General features: G+C 37.9%; 1 protein-coding gene and 1 long non-coding RNA gene across 3 annotated transcripts; one reads left to right on the top strand and one right to left on the bottom strand.

Annotated features, from left to right (window-relative positions):
- Positions 1-1,057: 1,057 nt before the first annotated feature.
- Positions 1,058-24,608, top strand: fam102bb (family with sequence similarity 102 member Bb). Of its 2 annotated transcripts, none has more exons than XM_037770414.1 (11): positions 1,058-1,344; positions 7,332-7,452; positions 8,524-8,553; positions 9,018-9,134; positions 9,699-9,745; positions 11,242-11,336; positions 14,583-14,681; positions 16,654-16,888; positions 17,855-17,991; positions 19,715-19,784; positions 21,568-24,608. In XM_037770414.1, the coding sequence occupies exons 1-11, from the start codon at positions 1,199-1,201 to the stop codon at positions 21,608-21,610; spliced, it is 1,140 nt and encodes a 379-aa protein (XP_037626342.1). In that variant the 5' UTR covers positions 1,058-1,198; the 3' UTR covers positions 21,611-24,608. The 2 variants fall into 2 exon arrangements, with proteins under 2 accessions (XP_037626342.1, XP_037626341.1); XM_037770413.1 differs by having other exon boundaries at positions 1,059-1,344; positions 14,580-14,681.
- LOC119488613 lies at positions 14,423-15,637 on the bottom strand. The gene is made up of 2 exons (XR_005206992.1): positions 14,772-15,637; positions 14,423-14,692 (listed from the first exon to the last, which is right to left on the bottom strand). It is a non-coding gene; the product is annotated as an uncharacterized LOC119488613 (long non-coding RNA).
- Positions 24,609-24,633: the final 25 nt, after the last annotated feature.

Raw genomic sequence — 24,633 nt, forward strand, 5'->3', positions numbered from 1 at the left:
ATAATCAACACAGACTATTATTATTATCGGTTAAGTTAAGACTTTATTGATCCCTGGGGAGGAGCAGTATTTAAAATTACAATAATTATAATCCAATAATATAATGCACATTATTCTAAATGGGCCATTCTGCATTCTGATGAGTACTTTTACTTTTGTTACTTTAAGTAAAGTTAAAAACTAAGTACATTTACTCAAGTACAGTACAATTTTCAGGTACTTGTACTTTACTTGAGTAGTACCATTTTATGCCACTTTCTACTTCTTCTCCACTACATTTCAGAGGCAAACATTATACTTTTTACTCCACTACACTTATTTGACATAGCTACTACCGGTAGTTACTTTGCAGATTTTTACAACTAATACCAAAATATAAATCAACTCATGAATTATGATATATTATTATAGCTTAAGCTACCCAGCCATTAAGTTATTAAAATTAGCCCCACCTTTACCAGTTACAACGTTAAAGGAATGTACACATTATCACACATAAAAAATGGGCCATTCTGCACGATGAGTACTTTTACTTTTGTTTGAAGCCAACGCTTTTGTACTTTTACTTAATTAAAAGTAAGTCAAGTTACGGTCTGCAGGATAGATAATAATGCATAGAGTGCACTTTCATAGACTAAGCTACTGGAGTTACCCTGCACTATACTCATCAACAGTCTCTTCTGCACTATATTCACTTTTTTAATAGTCCTGTATCACAGCTGTTACCCTGCACTATATTCAGTTTTAACAGTTTTCTTCATCTCCTAGTATTTTTATATGTGGTATATTTTTTTGTACTTTGCACTACTAGCTTTTTTACTGCCTTTTTACTAACATTTTTTGCACTATGGAACTGTGATGCTGGAAACTTGAATTTCCCTCGAGATCAATAAAGTTACTATCTATCTATTTATAATATAAAAGACATGAAAATCTCACATTTTTATAATTTGGGACCTTTAAGTAAAATATCTGAATTATTAGTTATTTATGGTTTTATTCTGAAAATCCTCAACAGGAAGTATCTCTTCTTCGTCGCTCGAGTAAATGTCCCAGTTTGACTGACTGTTGTCACCAGCATCATCTTCTTCACCATCACCACCCTCCTCCTCTATCTGTACTACAACCAACACAATGGGGCTGTAATGTCAGCGACGGGCGACATTGGAGCATCTTCTCACCAGTACTGAGTCTGTGTATGGATTTAATGATGATGAAGAAGAAGAAATTCAAGTTTAAGGTGGATTTCGAGCTGGACGAGCTGTCCTCTGTCCCCTTTGTCAACGGTGTCCTCTTCTGTAAAGTCAGGCTGCTGGACGGAGGCTTCTCCGAGGAGTCTTCTCGGTGAGGATGGCATGAAAACACTGAGTGTGCTTCTCTTTCTCTGTAGCTTGCAGGTTAAACTAGCTGAGGAGCTGCTATGATTCACTACTAGCTGAGCAGCTCACATGCTACATGAGACTAGCTAACATCAGTCAGCCACTGTAAATAATATGGTGTTTCTGGTTGTGCAAACTCAGTCAAAGCTGTTGCCATGTTAGCATCGACTGGAGAAAACAAACTTTAGCATGTGTGATTACATTTCACAGGCTAACTTCCTAAGCTGGTTGTGGTATTGATTACTGTGCTATGAGTAGCCAGCTGACTTGTCACATCAATGCCACATAAAGCTAAATTCAATTCAATTCAATTTGCTTTATTGGCATGACTGTTAGGTGAACAATATTGCCAAACCCCATAATAATAATAATAATAATAATAATAATAAAAAAGAACAAAATAGAAACAAAAATATATATATACACACATATATACAATTCATTAAGCAAATTACAATATATAGATATTTTAAAAAGAACATGGAAATGGTAGAAAACAATAGAGAAATAATTTATGTTTGTTGTGTCTATAAAACAAACAAACAAATACAAAACAATTAATATATTGCAATATCAAATATCAAATGTATATATCAAAAATAAAAAATAAATACATGAAGTAGAGGAGTAAATAAAAGAGAGTTACATGTGAGTTACATCTGTTGTGTGTTGTGGTTGTGTCTTAGGATGTGATATGCCTTGACGTATCCTGCAATACCACTCCTCTTGTCTAATCAATAGAGTCACATTGACCTAAAAACTTAAACTTATCACTGAAGTAGGTGTCTGACTGACTGTCTTGCTTTGTTAACCTGTTATTGAATATAACTGATCAGGACAATGTATTGTTGTAAACCTATATAAAAGGCAGTAAGACAAATAATTTCTGTCTCATTGTTGGGAATATCTTCCTGTATAAATAAATGGGAAGAGAGTGACACCATGTTTGTCTCCTACTAGGTCAACTGGCACTGTAAATATGGTGTTTCTGGTTGTTCAAACTCAGTCAAAGCTGTAGACTTAGACAGGATTGTAAACACCATGTTAGCATCGACTGGAGAAAACAAACTTTAGCATGTGTAATTACATTTCACAGGCTAACTTCCTCGCTGGTTGTGGTATTGATTACTGTGCTTTGAGCAGCCAGCTGACTTGTCACATCAATGCCACATAAAGCTAAATAAGACTCCTCTGTCTGTTGTTGCTTTAAAGGTCCCATATTATGCTCATTTTCAGGTTCATACTTGGATTTTGTGTTTCTAATAGAACATGTTTACATGCTGTGATGTTCAAAAAACACTTTATTTTCCTCATACTGTCTGCCTGATATACCTGTATTTACCCTCTGTCTGAAACACTCCGTTTTAGCTCATATCAACAGAATTGCAACGAAATTGCGTTGCTAGGCAACAGTTTGGGTCCATGTTTACTTCCTGTCAGCCGATGTAATTCACATACACTGCAACAGGAAATAAGCTGGGACACATTTAGAATGTTTACGTTTAAAACTGTGAAATGGTCTAAATATTGTATATTTGTGACATCACAAATGGACAGAAATCCTAACGGCTTGTTTCAAATGCACAATTTCTGAATACGGGCTGTGTGTATTTCTCCGTATATTGAGCGTTTTTGATACTTTCACAGTATTTATATAGCATTGAACCTGCTTTATGATATGAAAGACATGAAAATTTCACTTTTTACAATATGGGACCTTTAATTAATAGAGTCACACTGACCTGGGCTGTCTCAGGTCACAACTCGCTGGTTGTGGTATTGATTACTGTGCTATGAGTAGCCAGCTGACTTGTCACATCAATGTCACATAAAGCTAAGTAAGACTCCTCTGTCTGTTGTTGTTGCCTAATCAATAGAGTCACACTGACCGGGGCTGTCTCAGGCCCCTGTTTGGTTATAAACTTATCACTGAAGTAGGTGTCTGACTGTCTTGCTATTGAATATAACTGATCAGGCAAATGCAAGGACAATGCGTTGTTGTAAACCTATATAAAAGGCATATGCAGTAAGACAAATATTTTCTGTCTCATTGTTGGGAATATCTTCCTGTATAAATGAATGGGAATAGAGTGACACCATGTTTGTCTCCTACTAGGTCAACTGAAACTGTAAACTAATTGCCTACACTGCAAGTTTTTAAAGGAAACTGAGGATACCAGATAGTTTGTGAGGACAGGAAATGACCCTATACCCATTATTCAGAGTCACCCCACAGCAATAATGTAATTTCATTATTGCTGTCAAGTTGAGACAAGCAAAGACAGTCCTCTCCTCTGTGACCTGCTTTAACTCAAAAGCATTTAGAGCTGCAACTGGTGAATATTTTCGTTATTGATTATTGAAAAAATATTCTCTAGAGTAATCGTTTAATCATTTGGTCAATAAAAACTGTAAAAAAAGAAAAAATGGCCATTGCAAGTTCCTAAAAGCCCAAGGTGTTATTGCTTTTGTGTCCTACCAACAGTCTAAAACCCATAGATATTTAATTAGCTATAATGCATAAAGACAACGAAAAGCAGCTGAGAACCTGGAACAAGGTAATGTTAGGCTTTTTTGTTTGAAAAATAACACACAATTATCGAAATAGTAGCCAACTAATCATTGCATCTTTGGTCCAAAACCCAAAGATATTACATTTATTACGATAGAAGACCTAGTAAACCAGTTAAACTTCACATTTTGAAGCTGGAGCCGATGCATTTTTGCTAAAAAAAATTGACATTAAAGGATTTATTGATAACTTTTTTTATGTAGAAAAATCTTTTTTTTAAAAGAATAACACATCTTCAGAGCCTTTAAATAGGTGCAGAATAAAAGTATGGCTTTCCTGAAAAAAAACTATTAGGATTGTGACAAAAATGGGAACGAAATATGGTTGATGTTTACTGTTAAAAGGAACTAGAAGATGGTACACCAAATAACCGACCATGAAAAGAAGTGACCCTATACCCGTTATCCAGAGTCACCCTGCAGTCCAGAGCAGAGTCATGATAATGCCACCATTGCTATCAAGTTGAGACAAGCAAAGACAGTCATCTCCTCTCTTTGTAACCGGTTTTGTTTTGTTTTTTTAGTCATAAATTAGACCAGCTTCCAACATTGGATTAAGGGAAAAGCAGTGAGTTTTGCAGCGCGGCTGTAGGGATTAGATGGCTTCACCCTGATTATATAACAAGCCCTCTGTTTGGTCTACAGTAAGTAGCTCTTATAAAATGGCTTCATAGAAAGGCCGGGTGTGTCAGACTTTGTGAATCAGGATGCTTCTAAGGTCATAACGTTAAGGTCATTTTATTTTTTCTTTGCACATTTTGCCACACGTGAGCAGCCGCTGCAGCTGAATGAAAATGACGAGATGATTCTTTAATCTCACAACCCAGACAATGGAGTTCATATGGTTGAGATTCTAATTAAAACATCCTGTTCTGGCTCTGAAATGTTTTAGCTTTTGTGCAGCAGTTTTATTTGTTAGACCCCCAAACTTCAGTGTTTCCTCTGACGTCTCTTTTGAGTCATCCCAGCTGTGAGTGAGGGAAATGAGGATTGTTGTTTTATGAGCCTTTCTTTCCCTTTGGTGTGGCTTGTTATCTGGACTGCACCATTGTTTCTGCCCAACACAAGTTTTCCTTGTTATATAGGTTTACAATTTTTTAAACCATAACATTTTATGGACAAATTCAGACTCTCATTGCAGCTAGACATTGGAAAACCATGCAGCAAATTCATGTCAGAAAGATTTGTGTGTTTATGAGAGAGTTTACGCCTGCCCTGAAGCCTGACCACAGCTGCCTTTTTAAAAGGAGAGCAGCTGTAGTATAACAAGATATGTGACCCATGTATAGAGATGAGAGAGACGACCTCCGCATGTGCTTAAAACCAGACTTTGGTCACACTCACTAATAGGATTTTGCTGCGCTGAGAAGTGCTGTGAGTTACAGTACAATTGAGCCAGAATTCCCGAAGCAGGCAGCGTCCAGCTGGCTGGGAGTTCCCTCTCTGACATGCATCAACCCCAGGGTGAAGTCAGCGTTTTTATAACATTAGTCACGCATCTGCTGCTTTTTATTTATCGTGAGGCAGGGATGCAGTGCGCGACTCGGGCCTTTATATTCAGTCAGTCTTAACAGAGATCTGCACACGCTGGTAATCATTATAAAGTCTTATGTCATCAACACATTTCCCTCATCTTTGTCGCTTTTTGTCACTACTTCAGATGCAAACTGCTGTCAAATGTTTGACTTGTTGCGTCATTATAATTTGTACTGTATTTGAGAGAAAAACCATCAGCTCTGCTTGTATTTATATCCAGCAAAGCTGATCTAAATGAATGGCATGTGGGCTGTCTTTGACAGAAGGGAGTCGGTTAGGTGAGTGGGAGAGGAGAGGACGCCAGTGAAAGAGAGGCCATCTGGGGTATCGTAATGCTGCCCACGCGTTCCTGCTTCTTTCTTTCACTTCATCCTCTCACTTAGAGCAGGCTACACCTCACTCTCGTTTTACCCTCAAGTTATTGGCCGGAAAGAAGTGTGTGCATCTTTTACGCTCCTGCCAAAACGAGCGACACCTGCCTCCGTAACCTTTGGATTCAGCAGTCAAATGAATCAATAGGTGAAAACAGGACTGTAATTAATTAGCTTGTTTATTAAGTGGCCAGGAGGCTAAGCACATAAGCTTGTATTGGCAACATGAATCAGTAGCCTCAAGCAGTGAAGAGATGTGAGGATTGTTAATCCAGTAGTCATTGATTCAACCTAAGTGGTGTTCATTGTTCTGTTATGATATCAAAATTAATGAAATTAAGTTGTGATTTCACAGTTTAGGGAACTGTGGTAATAACAAATAATCTTTGTAAAAATCATTGTTTTCTGAGCACCGTTTGTATGGTTGTGAATAATGAGTAAAGTTAAGTGTGAAATTTCTTGATACTGGTACTGACACAAAACATCTTTTTGCTTTTTGCTTTTAAGACTATAAACATTTCTTTCACAACCATTTTTGCATTTTACAAGGGATGCACCGATCCAACTTTTTCAGACCCGATACCGAGTACCAATCTGATACCAGTGTTTAATTAATATATGCCTCACTGTGTGGAAGTGACTGAGATCCTCCTTTTATGTGTAAGGCAACAACAGGCTTGACTTAAACATTGCTTACTTAACTTTTAAAACAAAATGTAACAAATAAATACATAGATTTACATTTAGTGAATTGTTATTTATTATTAAAATAATAAATCGTGCACCAGCACGAAAAAAAATCTGTTGGTAAAAAATCTTAAAAATAACAGGTCAATTCAAGTGCAAACCTTTTTAATGCAACAACAAAGCTTAAAAAGGAATTAAAATGCCAGTATATAATGTAGACAATATATAAACATAGAATTGAATTGACTAGATCGGCCCCATTGTCACGATACCCGATCCAGTTATTTGAGTCAGTATCGTGCCCATATCCGATCCAGTATCGGTGCATCTCTACATCTAAGTTCTAAAATGTAAAATATGGTGCTAAACAGCCGTATAAAAACTTCTCCTAAATTCAATACAGTCTAAAATTGGCAACGTTTTAAATTTTAAATCTGAACCCATTTGACCAAAGAGGACGTTAACAAGACTACAAAACAGTTCAGGTATTGGATGCAAGCTTTTTTCATTTTTGTGTTTTACTGTAATAAGCATTCTTTCCCATGTATTATAGTATATGACGCATTATGATTCTGGTACCGAGCCAAACCGTCAATCAGGGGTTATAATGGGAGTTTTCCAAACCGCAAAAGAAAATGTACGATTTTTCAGTTGTACAGAGACATGTTGAAATGATTAAGCTACATAAGGAATGAAATCCCAAATACTACCAATGTTTGCACCAATCTCTACTATATCTGACCTTACAGAGTGCTTATAGATGGTCTTTTGTGATTTGCCTTTACAGGGAGCCAGTGCAGGCCAACTGTGTTCGATGGAGGAAACGGTTCTCTTTCCCCTGCAAGATGAGTGCCAATGCAGGGACGGGTGTACTGGACCCTTGTGTGTGCCGTGTGTCTGTCAGAAAGGTACAGTATGTGGCTACTGAGCTCCAGATTTCACACTTCAGATATACCTACATACTGGTGCTGATCCATAATGTGATGCTTTGCATGTGAACGTACAAAGTTCAGTTTAAAGATTCATCAGGCGAGGCTTTTATGCAAAAATAAAGGCTATTGTTCTCGTCAGTGTCAAAACAAGGCTGCAATAAAGTGTCTCATCCTTGCTAACAGAATTGCTGTACCTGGGTTAAACTATGGTATTGGTTACGTTCACTTTTATGTGGCAAATTGAAACTTGAGAGTGAAATATGAACTCTAAAACGCAGTTAGCAAGCACAGCATTCTGAAGGAAACAGACTCATCACAGTGAAATCTTTTGCTATTCATCCTGTTTCTGTGATTTAACCTTAAACAGGAGTGTGCTCTGGTGTTTTAATCATGTCTTCTTACATAGTTTTTAAGGATATATGGGATAAAAACAGCAGTAAAAACAAGGAGATGGATAAGCCTGAATAAGCCTTCCTGGTGAAATGCATCTTGTGTTTCCACGATGTAGCTGCGAGCTATTTCTGGTGTGCCCTGCCCTTTTCGATTTAGGACACGGAGCATGTCAAGTATCCAGAAAAAAAGGATGTTATTTTGCCTTCATTGGTGGCTCCCTTTACCAGTATTTATGTTTGAACTTTAAAATGTCAAGCAGTGTCCTCTTGCTTGTTGCTACCATGTTGGACCCAACAGACAAATTGTACAGTGTTGATGTAATTTCTGCTGATGGAAAGAAGCATATATGTGATATTGTTTTACTATAGTTTACCAGTATTAAGTTAAAGTTAGTAAGGTATTAGTATTAAAAGGTTGATAACTTGTATAAAGACACATACCATTTATAATACTAGGACTGGAGAGTATGAACCTTCACTTTGATTGGTACGGAGCCAAAACATTTAATTTAATTTTCTATTCCCATCCAAGGATTTTGGAACTCAAATAAATTTCAAACACATTTGATCACTAATGTAATCGCTCTTTTTTTAATTTAATCATGAAACGTGAGTTTAAATGTTCAATTTTGATATTTGTGCTTCTCTTTTCCAGGAGTTGAAAGGTGGGAAGGCATATGCAAAGGTAATTCCTCACATACTTCTGCCATCCAACCCCCATCTCCTAACCACAACCTCCAGGTCACCTAGATTTACAGTAATCAGCCATTATTATGTAGATGGCCGTGTGAGCCCGTAGCAAACAGATGGCCTTCACTGCCTGCAGGTTGGCTCATTATGTCATGTGTTCTCGCTTTCACTGTTTGCAAGTAATTATTTACGGAGCATGCTAAACCTCTTCTTGTGGACTTTCTAGACTAGATAAAAGCATCCCCCCCCCCCTAAATATTAAAAGTGTAGATTAACAGCTTGTCATTGAAGAAAAAATGAGTTGTAAAATGTATTAATATTGTTAAATTTCCCTGCAGTTTCTCTCATGTCCTGACTGCTGTGATTTTACATGCAGAGATTGTCACAGTGCTGACTGGGCAAAACATGAATCTCCTGAGAGAAAACAAAGTTCACCCAGTGTCATTCTTTCTCCTTCAGCTCGGTTTTGCAGATCTGAATTTAGCAGAGTTTGCCGGCTCAGGGAATACAACCCGCAGATGTCTGCTGGAAGGCTACGATACCAAAAATACTCGCCAGGATAACTCCATTCTCAAGGTAACATTGAAGCTACGGCAACACATCCACACCTCTTTAGGAGGAAACCTTGTTGTTTTGAATGCAAAGCCTGGTGTTTTTCTCAACTAGGAAGTATGCACGGAAAAGGTGTTTTGCATAAACGTCTAGGATTGCTCACAACAACAATGGCTAGGTTGCCAGGTAGTCCATTAGATTGTAGCCAGAAACAAACCATTGAAGAAGAGCGGTGTCAATTGTGGAAAATAATTGGCAAATGCAGCCATTATCTGCTTTATATCATGTACTGTATAACAGTCACTAATTTGTGACAAAGCTAATGAACAAAAGGAGAAAAACAAAAATCCTCATCTGACATTTTTAGTTTGTCAGGGTATGTGGATTCCCCATGTTTTTTTCTATGATGAGTTGGTTAAGTTACAGTTCTCCAGTGACCTTGGAGTTTCTTTCTTGATTCTTGTAAAGAATGTAGAAATAAATTAAAACTATGCTTGAACCAATAACACCTTTTCCTTTCGTTCTTTAAACGAAGAATCCAGGCTAATGGAAACCTTGATCTATCTTCTCTTTTGTCTCTTTTCATAGGTCATCATCAGTACACAGCTCATGTCAGGGGATCCCTGTTTTAAAACGTAAGTTCAAGTTTCAACTTTAGTATGGTGCCAAATCTGCTTTGGTCTGCTGTTCAAAGTCTGTATTAGGTCTGTCAGGGTTGGTGTCAGCTGACTTGTTATTCAGTCATTTGGGATTCTTAACCATACAATTTTCAATTTAACATCTTTAATTGCAGATGTTTCTGGACTAAAAAAGCTTGTGAATTAAACTATTCTTGTGCCTGTGCTCAACTATGAGCTTGCCCAGATGTAGATATTTACACTCCCCTTGAGAAACCAAACCACCGACCTGGACCGGACTGTAAATTAAAGCGGTGTCCTCTTTGTTCTATCAGAACTATGAATGCACCAATATTGGATATTGGACCGATACTGACTCAAATAGCTGGATCGATCTATTCAATATAATATATGCATTATATACTGGAATTTTAATTCTTGTTTCAGTTTTGACCAATTTGTTGCTGCATTAAAAATGTTTACACTTGTAAAATTGTAATTCCTGTTGATTTTGAAGATTTGTTGGTGTACGATATACATTTTTTAATGATAAATAACAATTCAGTAAATTTATGTCTATGTATTTACTTGTTACACTTTTCTTTTTATAATTTAGAGAGCAGTGTTCAAGTAAAGCCATACACACAAAAGACTGATCCCAGTCAGTTCCACACAGTGAGGCATACAGCTTATTAATTAAACACTGGTATTGGATCGGTACTCAGTATCGGCTGATACCCAAAGCCCAGGTACCGCTATCGGTATCAGTACTGAAAAAGTCGGAGCAGTGCATCCTTCATCAGAACCCATCTCTCTCTCATTTCCACATTTCCTGTCTGTATCTCTACTACCACTATCAAATAAATGCAAAAATCTTAATGGAAAAAAAAAATATTCTGTATCTGTGCCGAAGTTATGACATCAAATCTGCTGTTGATTGTTTGGGAGCTGATCCGAGACTGCTGCTGTAGGTGTGGTACTGACAGCTCTCAACACTTCACGTCAGACTTGAAAAGTTTCATGAGAATCAAATGATACAGAATTATGCAAGCCTTAAGAACTGTTAGCCAATCGGACTTCCACATGTCAAAAGCACTGATTGATTTCATCCTGCAAGTAATATACTGTAAGTTGTCGTACTAGTTCTTCTAGTAGAAATAAGATTTGCAGTGAAAGTATGTGTCAGTACAGAAAGAGAAATTCTGCTTCACCCGAGGGCAAAATTTGACCTAAAAATTATTCAGTAGCCTGTATGTTTCTGCCAAAAGCTGCGTCTTCCTGTATTGCAGCATGTATTTAAATACTGAGTGTATACAGTCTATTCGCTTTTAGCCTGAAAGCTATTTTATGATCTAACTTTATAGTCTTTCCCTTGATTAATCTTAATGTTTTAATCCTCCCGCCCCCATTTCGCTCGGTTTTTGTCTTTCTTCCCTTACTTTGTATTTTAAACAATCGACACATTGAAATACAAGACAGGAGAAAAAGCCTTATTGTCTTTCATGTGTCACCAGGCCTCCCTCCACAGCCACAGTGATCGGGATCCAGGGTGATGGAGAGAGCCTGCTGGAGGAGAGGAGGGGAGGGGACTCACAGAAAGGCTGTTCTGGTGAGACAAATCACACCACATTACACTCCTCTGTCCTGTTTAGTCATCCCATTGGCTTTTCCATACATTTACAGGCACCTGATAGAGCACACTTTAGTCATCCCATTGCGCGCTGAGCCAGTATTAGGTTTGGAGTTTTGCTCCATTGTTGTTGGTTAGATCTGCTAGCCACATATAATAGAAACTGAAGATTTTGACAGATGAAGAACACATCCTGTTCATATATTTATTTAACAGAAACTGTCACAACCTCACTGTTTTCTGATCTGTTTTCCTTTGCTATGTTAAGATTGTGTCAATAATTGGTGTAGATCTACACTGGAACGACATGGACACGTCCCTAATAACTTGTCGTTGTTCTATCGTCAGTTTCTATTATATGTGGCTAGCAGATCTAACCAACAACGATGAAAACAAAATGATGAAAGATTTAGAGTAAGTATGTTTGTTACACTTATAATCTTAGAGTGGTTATAATTAGGGCTGTCAGTCGATTATGTGTAATGTGCTTCAGAGATGTTCTGGCCTACACATCATATTCTACAGACGTAAAAAAAACATCTTTATTTGGAACAGATGCCTGCACAAATCAGACCATAATCATTTTAATTAAATTGAGAATAATGATGTAAAAAAAATCATTCCCTCTAATATTGAAAATCATATCGCAATTGCAATATCAGTTAAAGTAATCGCAATTAGATATTTTTTCAACATCGTGCAGCCCTACTTTACATTATTAAAAGTTTCACACGGGTAAATGACGGAAAGGCTTTTATTGTGAAGGAGCTACAACAGGGAAAGCCTTATTTGTCACAGAGTTTAGCAACTTACATCTACGGTAAGTGCAGACCAATTTTGTTTTGCACATTTTCAATATTACGGTATTTTGTTGGCGTACAGTATCAGTTAGGTGAACTTATTAAAAAAGCTGCAGGTGGCAGGCACATATTGCAGGTTGATTGTTGGAAGTCAAACCACTAACACATCAAGACAAGCATCGATTTCACCGTACTGTGCTGTTGTATAGAAAAGCAATTGTGCATCACAGCGCAGTTATTTCAATTTTATGAAAGTTAACCTCTAGTTTATTTCTTTCATAATATTGACAGGTTCATTAATTAAGTTGCAGATATTGATCCGATAACTTGTTTAAGGCACTCATACTTCATATAACTGCTAATTATCTCCCATCCAGCACTACAAAAATATTTCTCTTCCAGCTGCCCCTTTCTGCTCCATTTCCATTTCACCTTCCTCTCTCTTGTTCTGTGTGTGTTTCTCCATGTGTGAACACATTGCAGTGTTGTTCCTCCTGGAAGCTCCACAGTGTAGCGCAGCTCTTTCATGTATAATTCAAACTAGTTCTCTTTTAGTTTAGCTACAATCTGCTCCGACCCTGTAGGCTCTTACATGGTTAAAAATAGGAGTGTGGGCACGTCTGTCTATGGGGGGGTTGTGTGTTTGCATGTGCACACCACGAGTGTGTTTGTCTGCTGGAGACGATGCGCTTTCCCATCAGCATCATCGTGTCTTGGGCATGCTGTGTGTGTATGTTCAAGTGTGTTTCATGTGTGTGAGCAGTACCAATTCAAATGGGAGGTTTGATAGATTAGGATGAATTATTTTGTAGATGGATTTGTGGTATAATATTTGTTGTAATATTGTTGTGACAAAAAATAATCCATTGAGATATTCTGTCAACCTACAACCTATAAGTGGGTCAAAAATGACCTGAATCAGAGTTAGAATCAGTACTTTTTGTTCATAATAAATATATGCTATCTTTGCACAAATTAATAATTAGAATTCTGCACAAAAATAATTATAAAGCTTTCTAATGTTTAATTGTCATTTTTAACTAATTCTAAAAGAAAAGGGTAAGAATAATTTGCATTTCAGACTACCTTGTTTCTGGCTGCGATCATTACACAACTGTTAACTTTATCGTCACTTTTACTTATGCAGATGTGACGTTTTTTCTTTTCACTTGGGGTTATCAGAAACAGGATTTTGAGGAATATAGCATGCTGAAAAAAAATGGGGGAAAAACAGTAGCCTTATCATTTTTGACCCAGCCATGCATCTCAGGGTTAACATCTCTTGGTGTCTATGTTCTGTTGTGTTGCTGAGGCCCTTCCTTCCTTTCCTGCAGATATTTGAACTCTGAACTGTTATGCTTTCTCGCAGCTCAGCTTTTTGCCGGTTTGCCTACTTGACATTAAAATGGTGGCACACATGTTGAGGTTACTGCACGTGTTTTTAAAAAGGCTCAAACTTAAGACACTATTGTACATACATTTCCTCCTCGGTTGCCAAAACTGTCATAAAAGTTTGCTTTTTTTGAGGTTTCCCCTTCAGTCTCGCAGATGGTGTACTGCAGATGATTTCCTTTACATTGCAGAACCACCGGAGCTCTTATACTGTTGTTATTGTGGGCAAAATATTGTAATAGTATTGAATAATAATTCCTCTAAATGTGTTTATTTTTGCCACAACCCTAGCAGAGCTACTGCTGTGTTCAGATACTTGCCAACTGTGGTCAGTCGCTCATTAATTCAGGGATGTTGAAGCAAGGAACAGTGTGTGGGAGGCAGAGGGGAGTTTTCTCCGTTGTTGTAACTGTAGCCTGTTGGTAGAAATAAGCTACAAATCAACAGCTTGTACAGAATATAGATAAATGAGTCTAAATGTAACAAGACAGAAAGGCGTCTGTGGTCTCAATCGAAACTTCTCTGGCTGACAACAGACCAGACCTTGTTTATATGAAGAGGTGCTTTATACAGCATCTGGGGCCGGAAATTTGTGGTTATGTCTGTCTAATCTGCAAAGCAGAGAGCAATATGTCGACATAAATAAAGAACACGTGGTGCTGCGTTATCAGATTTCTACTGTGTTGCTGTTTTCATTTTTGTTGAGTACAATCGACCACTAATTTTCACTTCAGAAACACATTGAAATACTTTGTAATTTGACTTTGTTCAGCTGTTCCTGATTTCATTCACAAAACAATCTATGCACACATCAGGTGTATTGAGTTGAGAATGAGCTATGGTATTAAATAAGTACACAGCTTGAGCATCAACAGGTTTCATGCTAGTTTATCCCCAGTTTCTTTTCGACTATATGAGGAAAGTTGAACGTAGCCTTACTTAAATTATGGCAGTTTTTTGCAATAGAAGAACAGACTCTTTCAGGCCTTCGTCATCCCGTTTGACTTTACTTCTGTTCTTTCTAATCTAGCAGAGAGTCGAGAAGGGAAGTGTCCTGTTGTTTCTGATGAACTTGGGGGCTGCGGCCACTCCCGAACGTCCAGCTACGCCAGCCAACAGTCCAAACTCTCAGGTACGCACACCCTACATTTAAAAAAATGTAAAGGTAATTTTCTGATTTGCTGTTGTTGACCTGACAGGGATGGCAGGCAATCATACAGACCATTTTTATGCTTCCATGCTAGTGACTGCCGTGGCCGGAGGTATTATGATTTTGGGTTGTCCATCTGTCCGTACATACGTCTGACCGACCCATTCTTTTGAATGCAATATCTCAGGAACACCTGGAGGGAATTTCTTTAAATTTGGTACAAAGGTCCAGTTGGACTCAAGGATGAACTCATTTTTGGTGGTCAAGGGTCACAGTATCCTCACAAAACACATAACTTATACATAACTCAAGAATTAATATCGCTAATTATGCCAATTTCACACAAATGTCTAATGGGATAAAATGATGAAGTGATGATATTTAGGACAGACATGGATGTAAACTGCAACTGGACTTGGCGGAGGCACACAACAGCAAGGCGGTAATTCTAGTTTGCAGATGTCCAAACTGACTTGTTGAGTGACAGAATTAAAACTAGTTGTTACCAGCCTCAACTACATAAATCTTTTACTGTCCTACAATTATTTTTTACTGGAGAAAATGTGTACGTAAGGTCAAACTGAGAAAAGCTTTTGACCAAAGCGGAAGGGAAGTGATACAATTATTTTCCAGTGACACTCCACCAGAGCTGTTCAAACCTGAGGCTCGAGTTTCCTTTACAGGCAGATCAGATGACTGTAATAAAAGATCAGAGGAAGTAGAGAGATGCACTGAGAGCAGCTCTAATGGCCCTGTAATTTAGATTTTCTCATATTAGTGTGTGGGAAGTTTGCTCTTCCATGGCTGCAGTGAAGTGATGGCCAGATAATAATAATAATAAACTTAATTCATACAGCACTTTAAAAACAAAGTCACAACGTGCTTAACCTGGATTAAAAAATGTCAGGACTGCAATGAGGCAAATAAAATCAGACAAATAAAATAATACAAAAATAAAAAACCCAACCCAAGATAAACACAATAAGAAGAATAAAAACAGATAAAACTGTGTGCTAGTATTAATAAAAAAAAAATGTAAGATAAGTTTTGAGAAGTGATTTAAAAGATGTCAGTGATTCTGAAAGCCTCAGATGTCTCTTACTTGAAATAGCTTCCTGCAGACATGAACAGCATGCGAGTGTGTGTCATTGCAACTCTACTGAACTGCTAAATCTTTTAACATACTGCAAGTTGCAAATCTGCTCGACAGCACAGCAAAAAAAACAAATACTGTACTGTATAATGCCTCATATAAATAGCAGATCATTGACTTGTGAATTAATGTTTTAACACAGATATTAGGCAGTAAATCTTTATCTTCTTCTGTGCTTGTTGTCCATTAGAAAAGGATGTGCATATCTCAAAATGATCCTCTTATTTATGTTTAAATGCAGATTACAGCACTGGTGGTGATGGTACTAGATGCATTTGTAATATTATGCATGTATCTTGGTAGCTGATGTTTGCAATCTTTTGAATGCTGCAATAAACCATGGCAGGATTTCTCAGGGCATACAGTTACTTAACATTACTGTCAAATCAGATGCATTAACCAAGTGAAGTAGCAAATGGCTGCATTTATACAGCGCTTTTATCCAAATCACTTTACAATTTGCCACTCATTATATCCAAAATATATGCAAAGAGCTGCTGGTCAAAGATCTTTGCCGCAGCAGGCATCTGTGTTCAGTAACAAAGCTTAAAAAAAACAAAAAAAAAACACTGTACATGACCTGCTTAGCAGACAGACACAGTTAGCAACTAGCTGGTGAACATAGTGGAGCATTTAGCAGATAAGGAGCCAGATATTTCCTGCAGGAGTTGATGGGGACCAAAAACAGAGTTAAAAGAGTATTGGACTTAACATTTAGAGTGGCCAAATAATCAGTTAGTGCAGATTTAAGAGCTGCTACTGTGTTATTATATTATAAAAATCTTTGCTCTTCTCTCTCAGGATACAGCACAGGTCACTCCCGCTCCTCCAGCATGTCAGAGTTCAGCCACCGGAGAAACCATTCAGTGGGCAGCGCCTCAACGGGCATCGGCAGCATCCCAGAGCCCAGCGAGGACCGGGACAGAGAGTCCAGACCCTGTCCTGCTCTACCTGAACACCCAGTCCCCACCGCCACCACTAGCAACCAAGCGGGTACACCAGTACGGAGTGCCTCGTCCTGTGAACGACTCAACAGGTGAGTCTTTAGGTCATTTGTCAAGTAAAGAAATGTAATTCATGAAAAGTACATCCAGATAATAACCATTGTCATAGTCCTATCTAACGAAGATGAAGCAATGGTGACTCATAGTAATCTCTTTTTAATGTAGGTAATGAGTACAAAACCTGTGTAGCAGTTATTTTAAGGAAGTTAACCAACTTTAGATATAATCACAACTGACACTTGTATCACGTTTTAGGAAGCAGCTGTCATGCAGTAAAAAGCAGCGAGGCAGAGCAGCGGAAGAGTATCTGTGGTTTCATTATGTGGTGTCAATAGGGGTTTTAAGTATTTCTGAGAAATGTTTGTCATTGTGTTTGTGGGATCTAAAAATGTCCAACCATGAATCAAGCTGAGTAGCTTCTCAAACTCAAGACTGGGGATGGTTTTAAGTACTTTCACGGCTTAGAGCTACTACGAGGAACTTTCATTTTAGTGGTCCCTATGGACGGTTTCAGAGCACCAGATTCCCTTTAGAAAAGCTTTCATTTTACTGCATTAGGATCTGACGGTCTGCCCCGCGCAGGTTCTGCTCAAGCATCCTGGGGTTTGTCAGAAGACTGCTCAAATAATATGCAAAAAAAATATGATGTAGATGTAATTGCCAAGCTGCCCTCAGTTTGTAATCTTAGTGTCAAGAAAAGTGTGATAAAAAACAAGCTTTTCAGTAAATGACATAGAACAAAAGGCAGTAGTAAAAAAAGAGAGATACAAAAATGACAGTTAGCCACAAATGTTTGTAGTAGTACTACTGTATTAGCAGCAGTAAGTAGCATGTTTGGTGACAATGTGTCAACTAAAAACAGGTGCTTTCCAGCTGCTTGGATGGAATCCCTCGGCTCACTGGTTGACCACACCCCTGCTTAGCACTAAATGAAATCGAGATTCAGTATGAGAAGCAAATAGCATTTTCAGTTTGTCTCTCATATATCCTCCCCTCAGACACCCTATGAAGCAGGACTCCATGGAGTCTCAGCTAAAGAGAATGGATGACACGCGGGTGGATGCTGACGATGTCGTGGAAAAGATTCTCCAGAGTCAAGACTTTACACCCAGCCTCCTGGACTCCAGTGCTGAAGGTAGGCTACATATCCAGAGAAACAGTCCGGTGTCTTTTATAGAGTCTATTGGAATCGCCATATCTGCAGGTTTTAATTCTCCGTGGTGTCAATGACTACGTTTACATGCACAAAACATTCAGTTTTTTGCCCTTATTACGGAAAAGACAATATTCCTACTAAGCTGTTTACATGGCTAATGAAATTAAATATTGCACTAATATTCCTGTTTACATGCAGCTGTGCATACTCTGACGTACACGCCAGTGGTAGCAGTTTTCTGCCAGTGGAGGACTTGTTTGACCGTGCGAACAAAGCCTCCCTTTTTCCTTCCTTCGAACACCTTCTTGAAAAGGTCGGCGTTACAATATTTACGCATATCCAAAAACCTGTTGCTATTCAAGTCTTTCATAATGTTTAAAAGTGGGGGTGTTTCTTCTTCCGACCAGAAACATGGGCTTTTCTTTTGGGCATGCATCTCTGCCCCAGCCTTGCAAACTGTTGGCTAGTTGGTTTGTGTACAACTCACAGAGCTGGCCGTAAACAGGAAAGAGGCTGTGTGTCGCAAACTGCAGTAAAAACCCCATATTCCTAATGCGCTGTATACATGTTCAAAGAATGCTCCTAAAACCTGAATAACATCGGCTTATCTCACGTCTTAATCGGAAAATGCTCCATTTGGAATAAGGCCTGATTTGAAATATCCAAATGGAATATGATGTTTACATGACCCGTATCAAATTCGAAATATTGTCATATTTTGAATAATAGTGGAATATTAGTGTGCATGTAAACACAGTCAATGTTGCGTATGTTCCCAGGCAGATTTCCCCCATCTTGTATTGTCTCTTCAAGGAAAGGTTAAAGTTACAAAAAGTTATAGATTCTTGAGTTAGGGCCAAAAATGTGTTTTGTGAGGTCACAGTGACCTTGACATTTGTCCCAACAAAATTCTAATCAGTTCATCCTTGAGTCCAAGTGGACATTTGTGCCAAATGAGAAGAAATTCCCTCCAGGCATCCCAAGATATTGCGTTCACGAACATGGAACGTACAGATAGACAACACGAAAACATAATGCACCCAGCCATGGCTGTCGCCGGCGCAGGGGCATAAGAATGCCAAATATTTGCTGGTTCCAGCTTCTCCAATGGGAAAATTCGCAACTTTTCTCTATTTTAAATAATTGTAAATGTAATACTTTGGAGTTCTGGACTGTTCAAGATGTTACCCTGGGCTCTGGGAATTTGTGATTACCATTTTTTTACACTTTATATACCAAAAAAATACTAAAAGAATTAACTATGGTTGCATCTAACGATCATTTTCATATTTCTTTTATCTATCGATTATTGTCTCGATTAATCTATGAATTATTTAGTCTATAAAATATCAGAAAATTTGGGGAAAATGCAATCTTTCTATTCGTATCAATCAATCATTTGTTGCAGCCCTTGTCTGTAATACGACTGTATGTGTTAAATCCACAGCTGCTTTGCAACACAATAACTAACATGACAGTATTGTGTTACCCCACGAGTCAGTCTGTGTACTTTGAGGAGTAGGGCATTGTTTTTCTTTCCAAGGTCTCAACCTGCTCAAAGCTAGGAAAAGAAAGCCGCTGTCAATACATGATTATTTATAGATCGCTTAGCAACTGACTGCTCCTCATGACAAGAATTATACAGGAGGCTGTGGGAGCTCTCTGTCTGTACTGACCGAATGTTACCACAACTCTGTTTCAGAGGAAGGCCTGCGTCTGTTTGTTGGCCCTGGGGGAAGCACAGCCCTGGGAAGCCATCACCTTCCCACCAGGTGAGCACAGGATATTCACTGAATTTAACTCATATTGAATGATTGTTCCTCGTAGTAGATGGAGAGGGTGGAGCTAATTGATTAAGTCTTTTGTCAAAGGTTCAACCATTATTGGCGCTTCCAACTTTCTCTAGATAAGAGTACAATAACTGCTGTCATGGAGATTTTTTTTGTTTTACTGTTTTAGCTTTTATTGCCACATGGCTCTAGGGATGGAAGTATCAGTCTGACGGTTGGTTAAACACTTTGGTTCACCTGCCACATCAACAACTAGTAGATGGATTGCTATGATATTTGTATTATAAACCTTTAGCACCACCATGAGGTTGACATTTTTGGTTTGAGTGAAACATCTCAACAACTATTGGACAGATTGCCCTGACAATTTGGTGCGAACATTCATGCCCCCCTAAGGCTGAATTGTAATCATCGGGTCAAAGTTTCAATTTGTCCAGTACTTAAGTTTATGATTACATAACAGCCTAATGACATTACATAAGCAGATACATTGTAGATATAAGGCCAGGTCATGCTGCAGAGTATATGCTGTTTGTTTGGGTGAGAAAAGGATTCAAGGACACTTTAAAAAGATGCACTAGGTCACAGAATGGTGTGAGACGTTTACTGATATAACTATTTGTAAGACAAGTGGAGCTAGATAAGTAGGGATAACGGCTGGACTACTAAGCAGGTCATGGCATCAAGATGATACTGCCTATCAAACCAGTGGGGCCAGCCACAGCAGTTTAGCTTAAGCAGACACAATGTAGATATAAAGCCGGGTAGCGATGCCAAGTATCGGCTCTTTGTTTGGGTGGAAGTTAAAGGCAGCTTAACAGTAAATTAGGTCAGGGTTAGAGAATGGTGTTGCCTGTCATGGTGTCCAGTGGATTAAATGGCACAGCCCGATACCCAATGCAGGGCCTAGTGATAGGTTGAAACGTAATTTAACAGAAATAGTGGACCTCCAATCAGAATGACCTGTTGTGGTGCAGAAATATTTTAACACTATAAAAAGAGGGAATGATTGATACAATGATGATGCATTGTAAAAGTCTTTGCACACCAAGTCCGTATTCTTTGTATGTGTTTTTTTAATCCGTCATCCGATAAAAAACGTTGTGCACAGAAACCTTGCACACTGAGTCCGATGAGTTTTATTATTCTATTCGTTGCGAAAATTCACAATACGAGACAAAACTTAATCAATTATGTGGGTGCAATTGATAGCGCTAGTCCCAAACGGGGCTAACACATGAATGACATTAGCAAGAAGCTATCATTAGCTGCCTAGTGCAAAATAATTACCGTCTAATCTGTCCTACATCCTTTGCAACCATCCCCGATTACAACCTGTTCTGCATTCACCTGTCACAATCCATCTTTAAATTCTGCATCTCTGTGTTCTTTTATTTCTTTATCATGATGTGCTTTGTGGTGGGAGAAGAAGTGAATGTTTATCAGATGCCATTTTGGATGATGATGTTTGCACAGACAGTGGCTCTGAGTGGTCAAACAAACCTCTTTTGCCTTTTGGCGGATGCGGGAAAAAAGAAAATCGAACCCGTTTCAAAAACATTAATGACGGACTAAAGTTTCGAAGCTGGTGTGACAAACACGATTGACACAACGTATGGTTGTATTTTTAAACGTGCGACGATTTCAGACAAATAATACGGACTTGGTGTGCAAAGGCCTTACAGTAAGTTGTCAGCTCTACTGTGTGATATGTGAGCCAGATGTTACATCAAGTAGCTAATTTTGTCTTTTCCTGTTATCCCAGGGTTGGTGCTGGAGCGTACGAGCAGGTGGTGATAAAGCGTTAGACCTGCAGCCTCTCGGAGGTGGACTGACACTGCTTACATCAAAAAAAACTGGAGGCTGTGTCAATTTCAATCTGCATTCCTAGAGCACACACGTTACCTGATCAGCACCGTGAACGGTTGACATTACAACAGTACCCTCCTGTGTTCATATCTCCTATATGACACTGTAGCTTCTCTGGTAGATTCTTAAGAGCGAGAGGTAACAGTTATTATCTCGGTGTGAATTAAGAGAAATGAAACATTGGCCAGATTGTTCAAAACATTAACATATATGTACCATGACACTGTCCACTCCTCATTTTCTGGGTGTAGATTAGCCTCATCTTTTTGAATTCAACTCTATCACCCAGCATCCAACCAAATTCAAACTGTTAGGAACTGGAAGAAAATGATTAATCTTTCTCTCTAATGGAGGACACTGGGACAGGCTCTGTGTGTGCATCATCAGAACAAACTGAAACCTACACTGAAGAGGAGTATGCAATGCGCTTTCAATACATTCCTTTAGTCTCTCAGTGTTTGTTTTAGACTCAAATAAGATGTTTTATTTAATATTCGCCTATAAGCTGCTAAAAAGTTATAGTTGTTGGCACTCTGACAACTGTTGGTGTTTTGAAGTTGAGAATATTTTACTACATCAGACTTGAGCTATTTGACGAGTGAACGTGGACTGTGTGTGAATGTGTCTGCTATGAGGCAAGACCACTTTTATTAGTAGTAACCGTTATCCTGTTATCTTGGATGAGAGGAGGGATGTGACATGATCTCTTTTAAGGAATGCTATATTGGTACTTGCAAAGAGAAAATGGGAGAACGTGACAATTTGCTTACTTGTAATCATAAGAGGTCTTTGTTCTCATTTGTTTGCATAGCATTGTTTTCGAAATTCCTGCAGTACTAATCTGCCCTACAAAGGAAAAACACAGTTTACAACATATTTGTTTAAAACTGAGGTTTCAAATCTAACTTTTTGACATGAACTGACATCTTGGTAATCAAGGTTCTTCAACTAACAGATCTCAGTAACCTCCATCTTTGCTTTTGACTTTAGTGACATTCATTTGCTTTGGTGTGATTAAGCTACCTTCAAATCACATTTTCAAATGTATTAAATTATATATTACAGTATTGATTTCACTATAAATATATTAATAATAGATGCACAACAACATTTAATTCCTCTAATCTAAAGACTATAAATCAAAATAAAGTTTATTTTCTTAATCAAACTAGTTTAAAATGACAAGAAAGCTGAAAGAACACATTTTATTAATACATACTGTTTTCCCCTCAAATTCCCTAAATATTATCTAAACGCAGAATGCAGTATCTGCTTTTTTTTCTTCTTCTTCTTCTTTGGTATTATGTTTGTCCTATGGAAATTATTTTTGGGGGTAAAATAATCAGTCATAAAATGTAAAAATGAAGTTACTGCTGTCTGTCTTTGTAGGGCAGTAAATACTGAATTTAAAAAGGAGCTTCTATGCTGAATATTACTATAGAAGGGCATATATCTAATGCCCAGCGTTTCAGCTATGTATCTATTGTATACCTATGCTTTGCAACTCAACTACATCTTTCTGAGCTGGCCTGTTAACCAAGAAGCTTACATCAGTGAACAAATGGAAGACCCTGTGATGTACTAACAATGGAATTAATGTGTAACTGATGCATTATGTAGTTTGTTTCATTTAAGGATTGTATAGAGAAGGACTAGTTAAGTAATCCACTGCCATGAAGAAAATACTCAACAGCACCTGTTTTTGAAAAGACCCAGAGTAATAGTGTTGTGTGTGTGTGTGTATCTATAACTCCTAACATCTTAATTGTAAGATTTGAGTCTTAAAACCAGTCTAATTAACCAACACAATCAATACATGAACTATTAGTAAATCTAATCTAACAACAATATAAATGTGATGAGAGTTTTGAAATCCTGATAGTGTCTTGCACGTCAACGATTTGCATTTCCAGCCTAATAGGAGATACAAGTGCACAATTTATTCAGTTTATTAGCCAAAGTACACAACACACTGTTATTACCTGGGACCCTGTCAGGCCTATGCATAATGAGAATATTAGAAGCATTATAACTCGTGAAAACAGACTGTACAGTATCTGTAATCTTCTGTCTCCTGTCATAAGCCATAGTAGAGGTAGGATACTTCCTCTTCTAGATGAACTATATATGTGTTCATATATCAATATCTGCACAAGCGTCATCATCAGTGTATGGTGTTTTAACTATACGTCAGTGTTCTGTTTTTATGTCTGTGTGTTCTGCATGACTAAGACGTCCTTTTGTTAGCTTGCAGAACTCAACGCATCTTCATGTCTTTCCTAATTTGATATTGTGCCATCTTTTAATCTGAATAATGCCACATTGAAGGAACAATTTAATTTGCCTCTTTAGCATGTAGGAAAACATTTTGTTCTCATTACTTCCATGTTAAAAGCAGATATTTGCGCAGCGTATGATGTAACTGTAAGTCAGTGTTCTCATTTTGTGTTTTTATTTTTGGCATGGTTAAATGTCCTATGTTCAAAATCACATCTAAAAAGACCATCTTTGTATCTTTCATTGCTGATATTGTGCCATATTTTTGCTAAATATTTTATTGTAAGAAAAAAATGTTCTCATTACATAGTGAAGACAGTGTTAAGTGTATGATTTATGGCTACCAAATATCAACTATTGGAGTTTTTTTGTGTTATTTGAATATAAATCATTTGTTTTACCTGTGTGACACAGGTATGATTATCTTGGTACCTAACATGTTGTTACAAACATGGTTTCTTCTCTTCTGTGAAGCTGTTGTCTATATAAAACTGTAAAATGTATTCTCCTGTAAAGTGATGTTCTGCGCTGTTCTGACACTGTCCAGTGTTTCCTGTTACAGACTTGTCCTTTCGACCAACATCTGCTTCCTTAACAAGTGTACTGGATGCTTCAAATGTGTACCTTGCACTGTTGAATAAAACGGTTAAAAAACCTTGAGTGTGTTGTAGATTTTGAATCACAA

Source organism: Sebastes umbrosus, chromosome 5 (assembly GCF_015220745.1).
Source record: "Sebastes umbrosus isolate fSebUmb1 chromosome 5, fSebUmb1.pri, whole genome shotgun sequence".
Classification (NCBI taxonomy): domain Eukaryota; kingdom Metazoa; phylum Chordata; class Actinopteri; order Perciformes; family Sebastidae; genus Sebastes; species Sebastes umbrosus.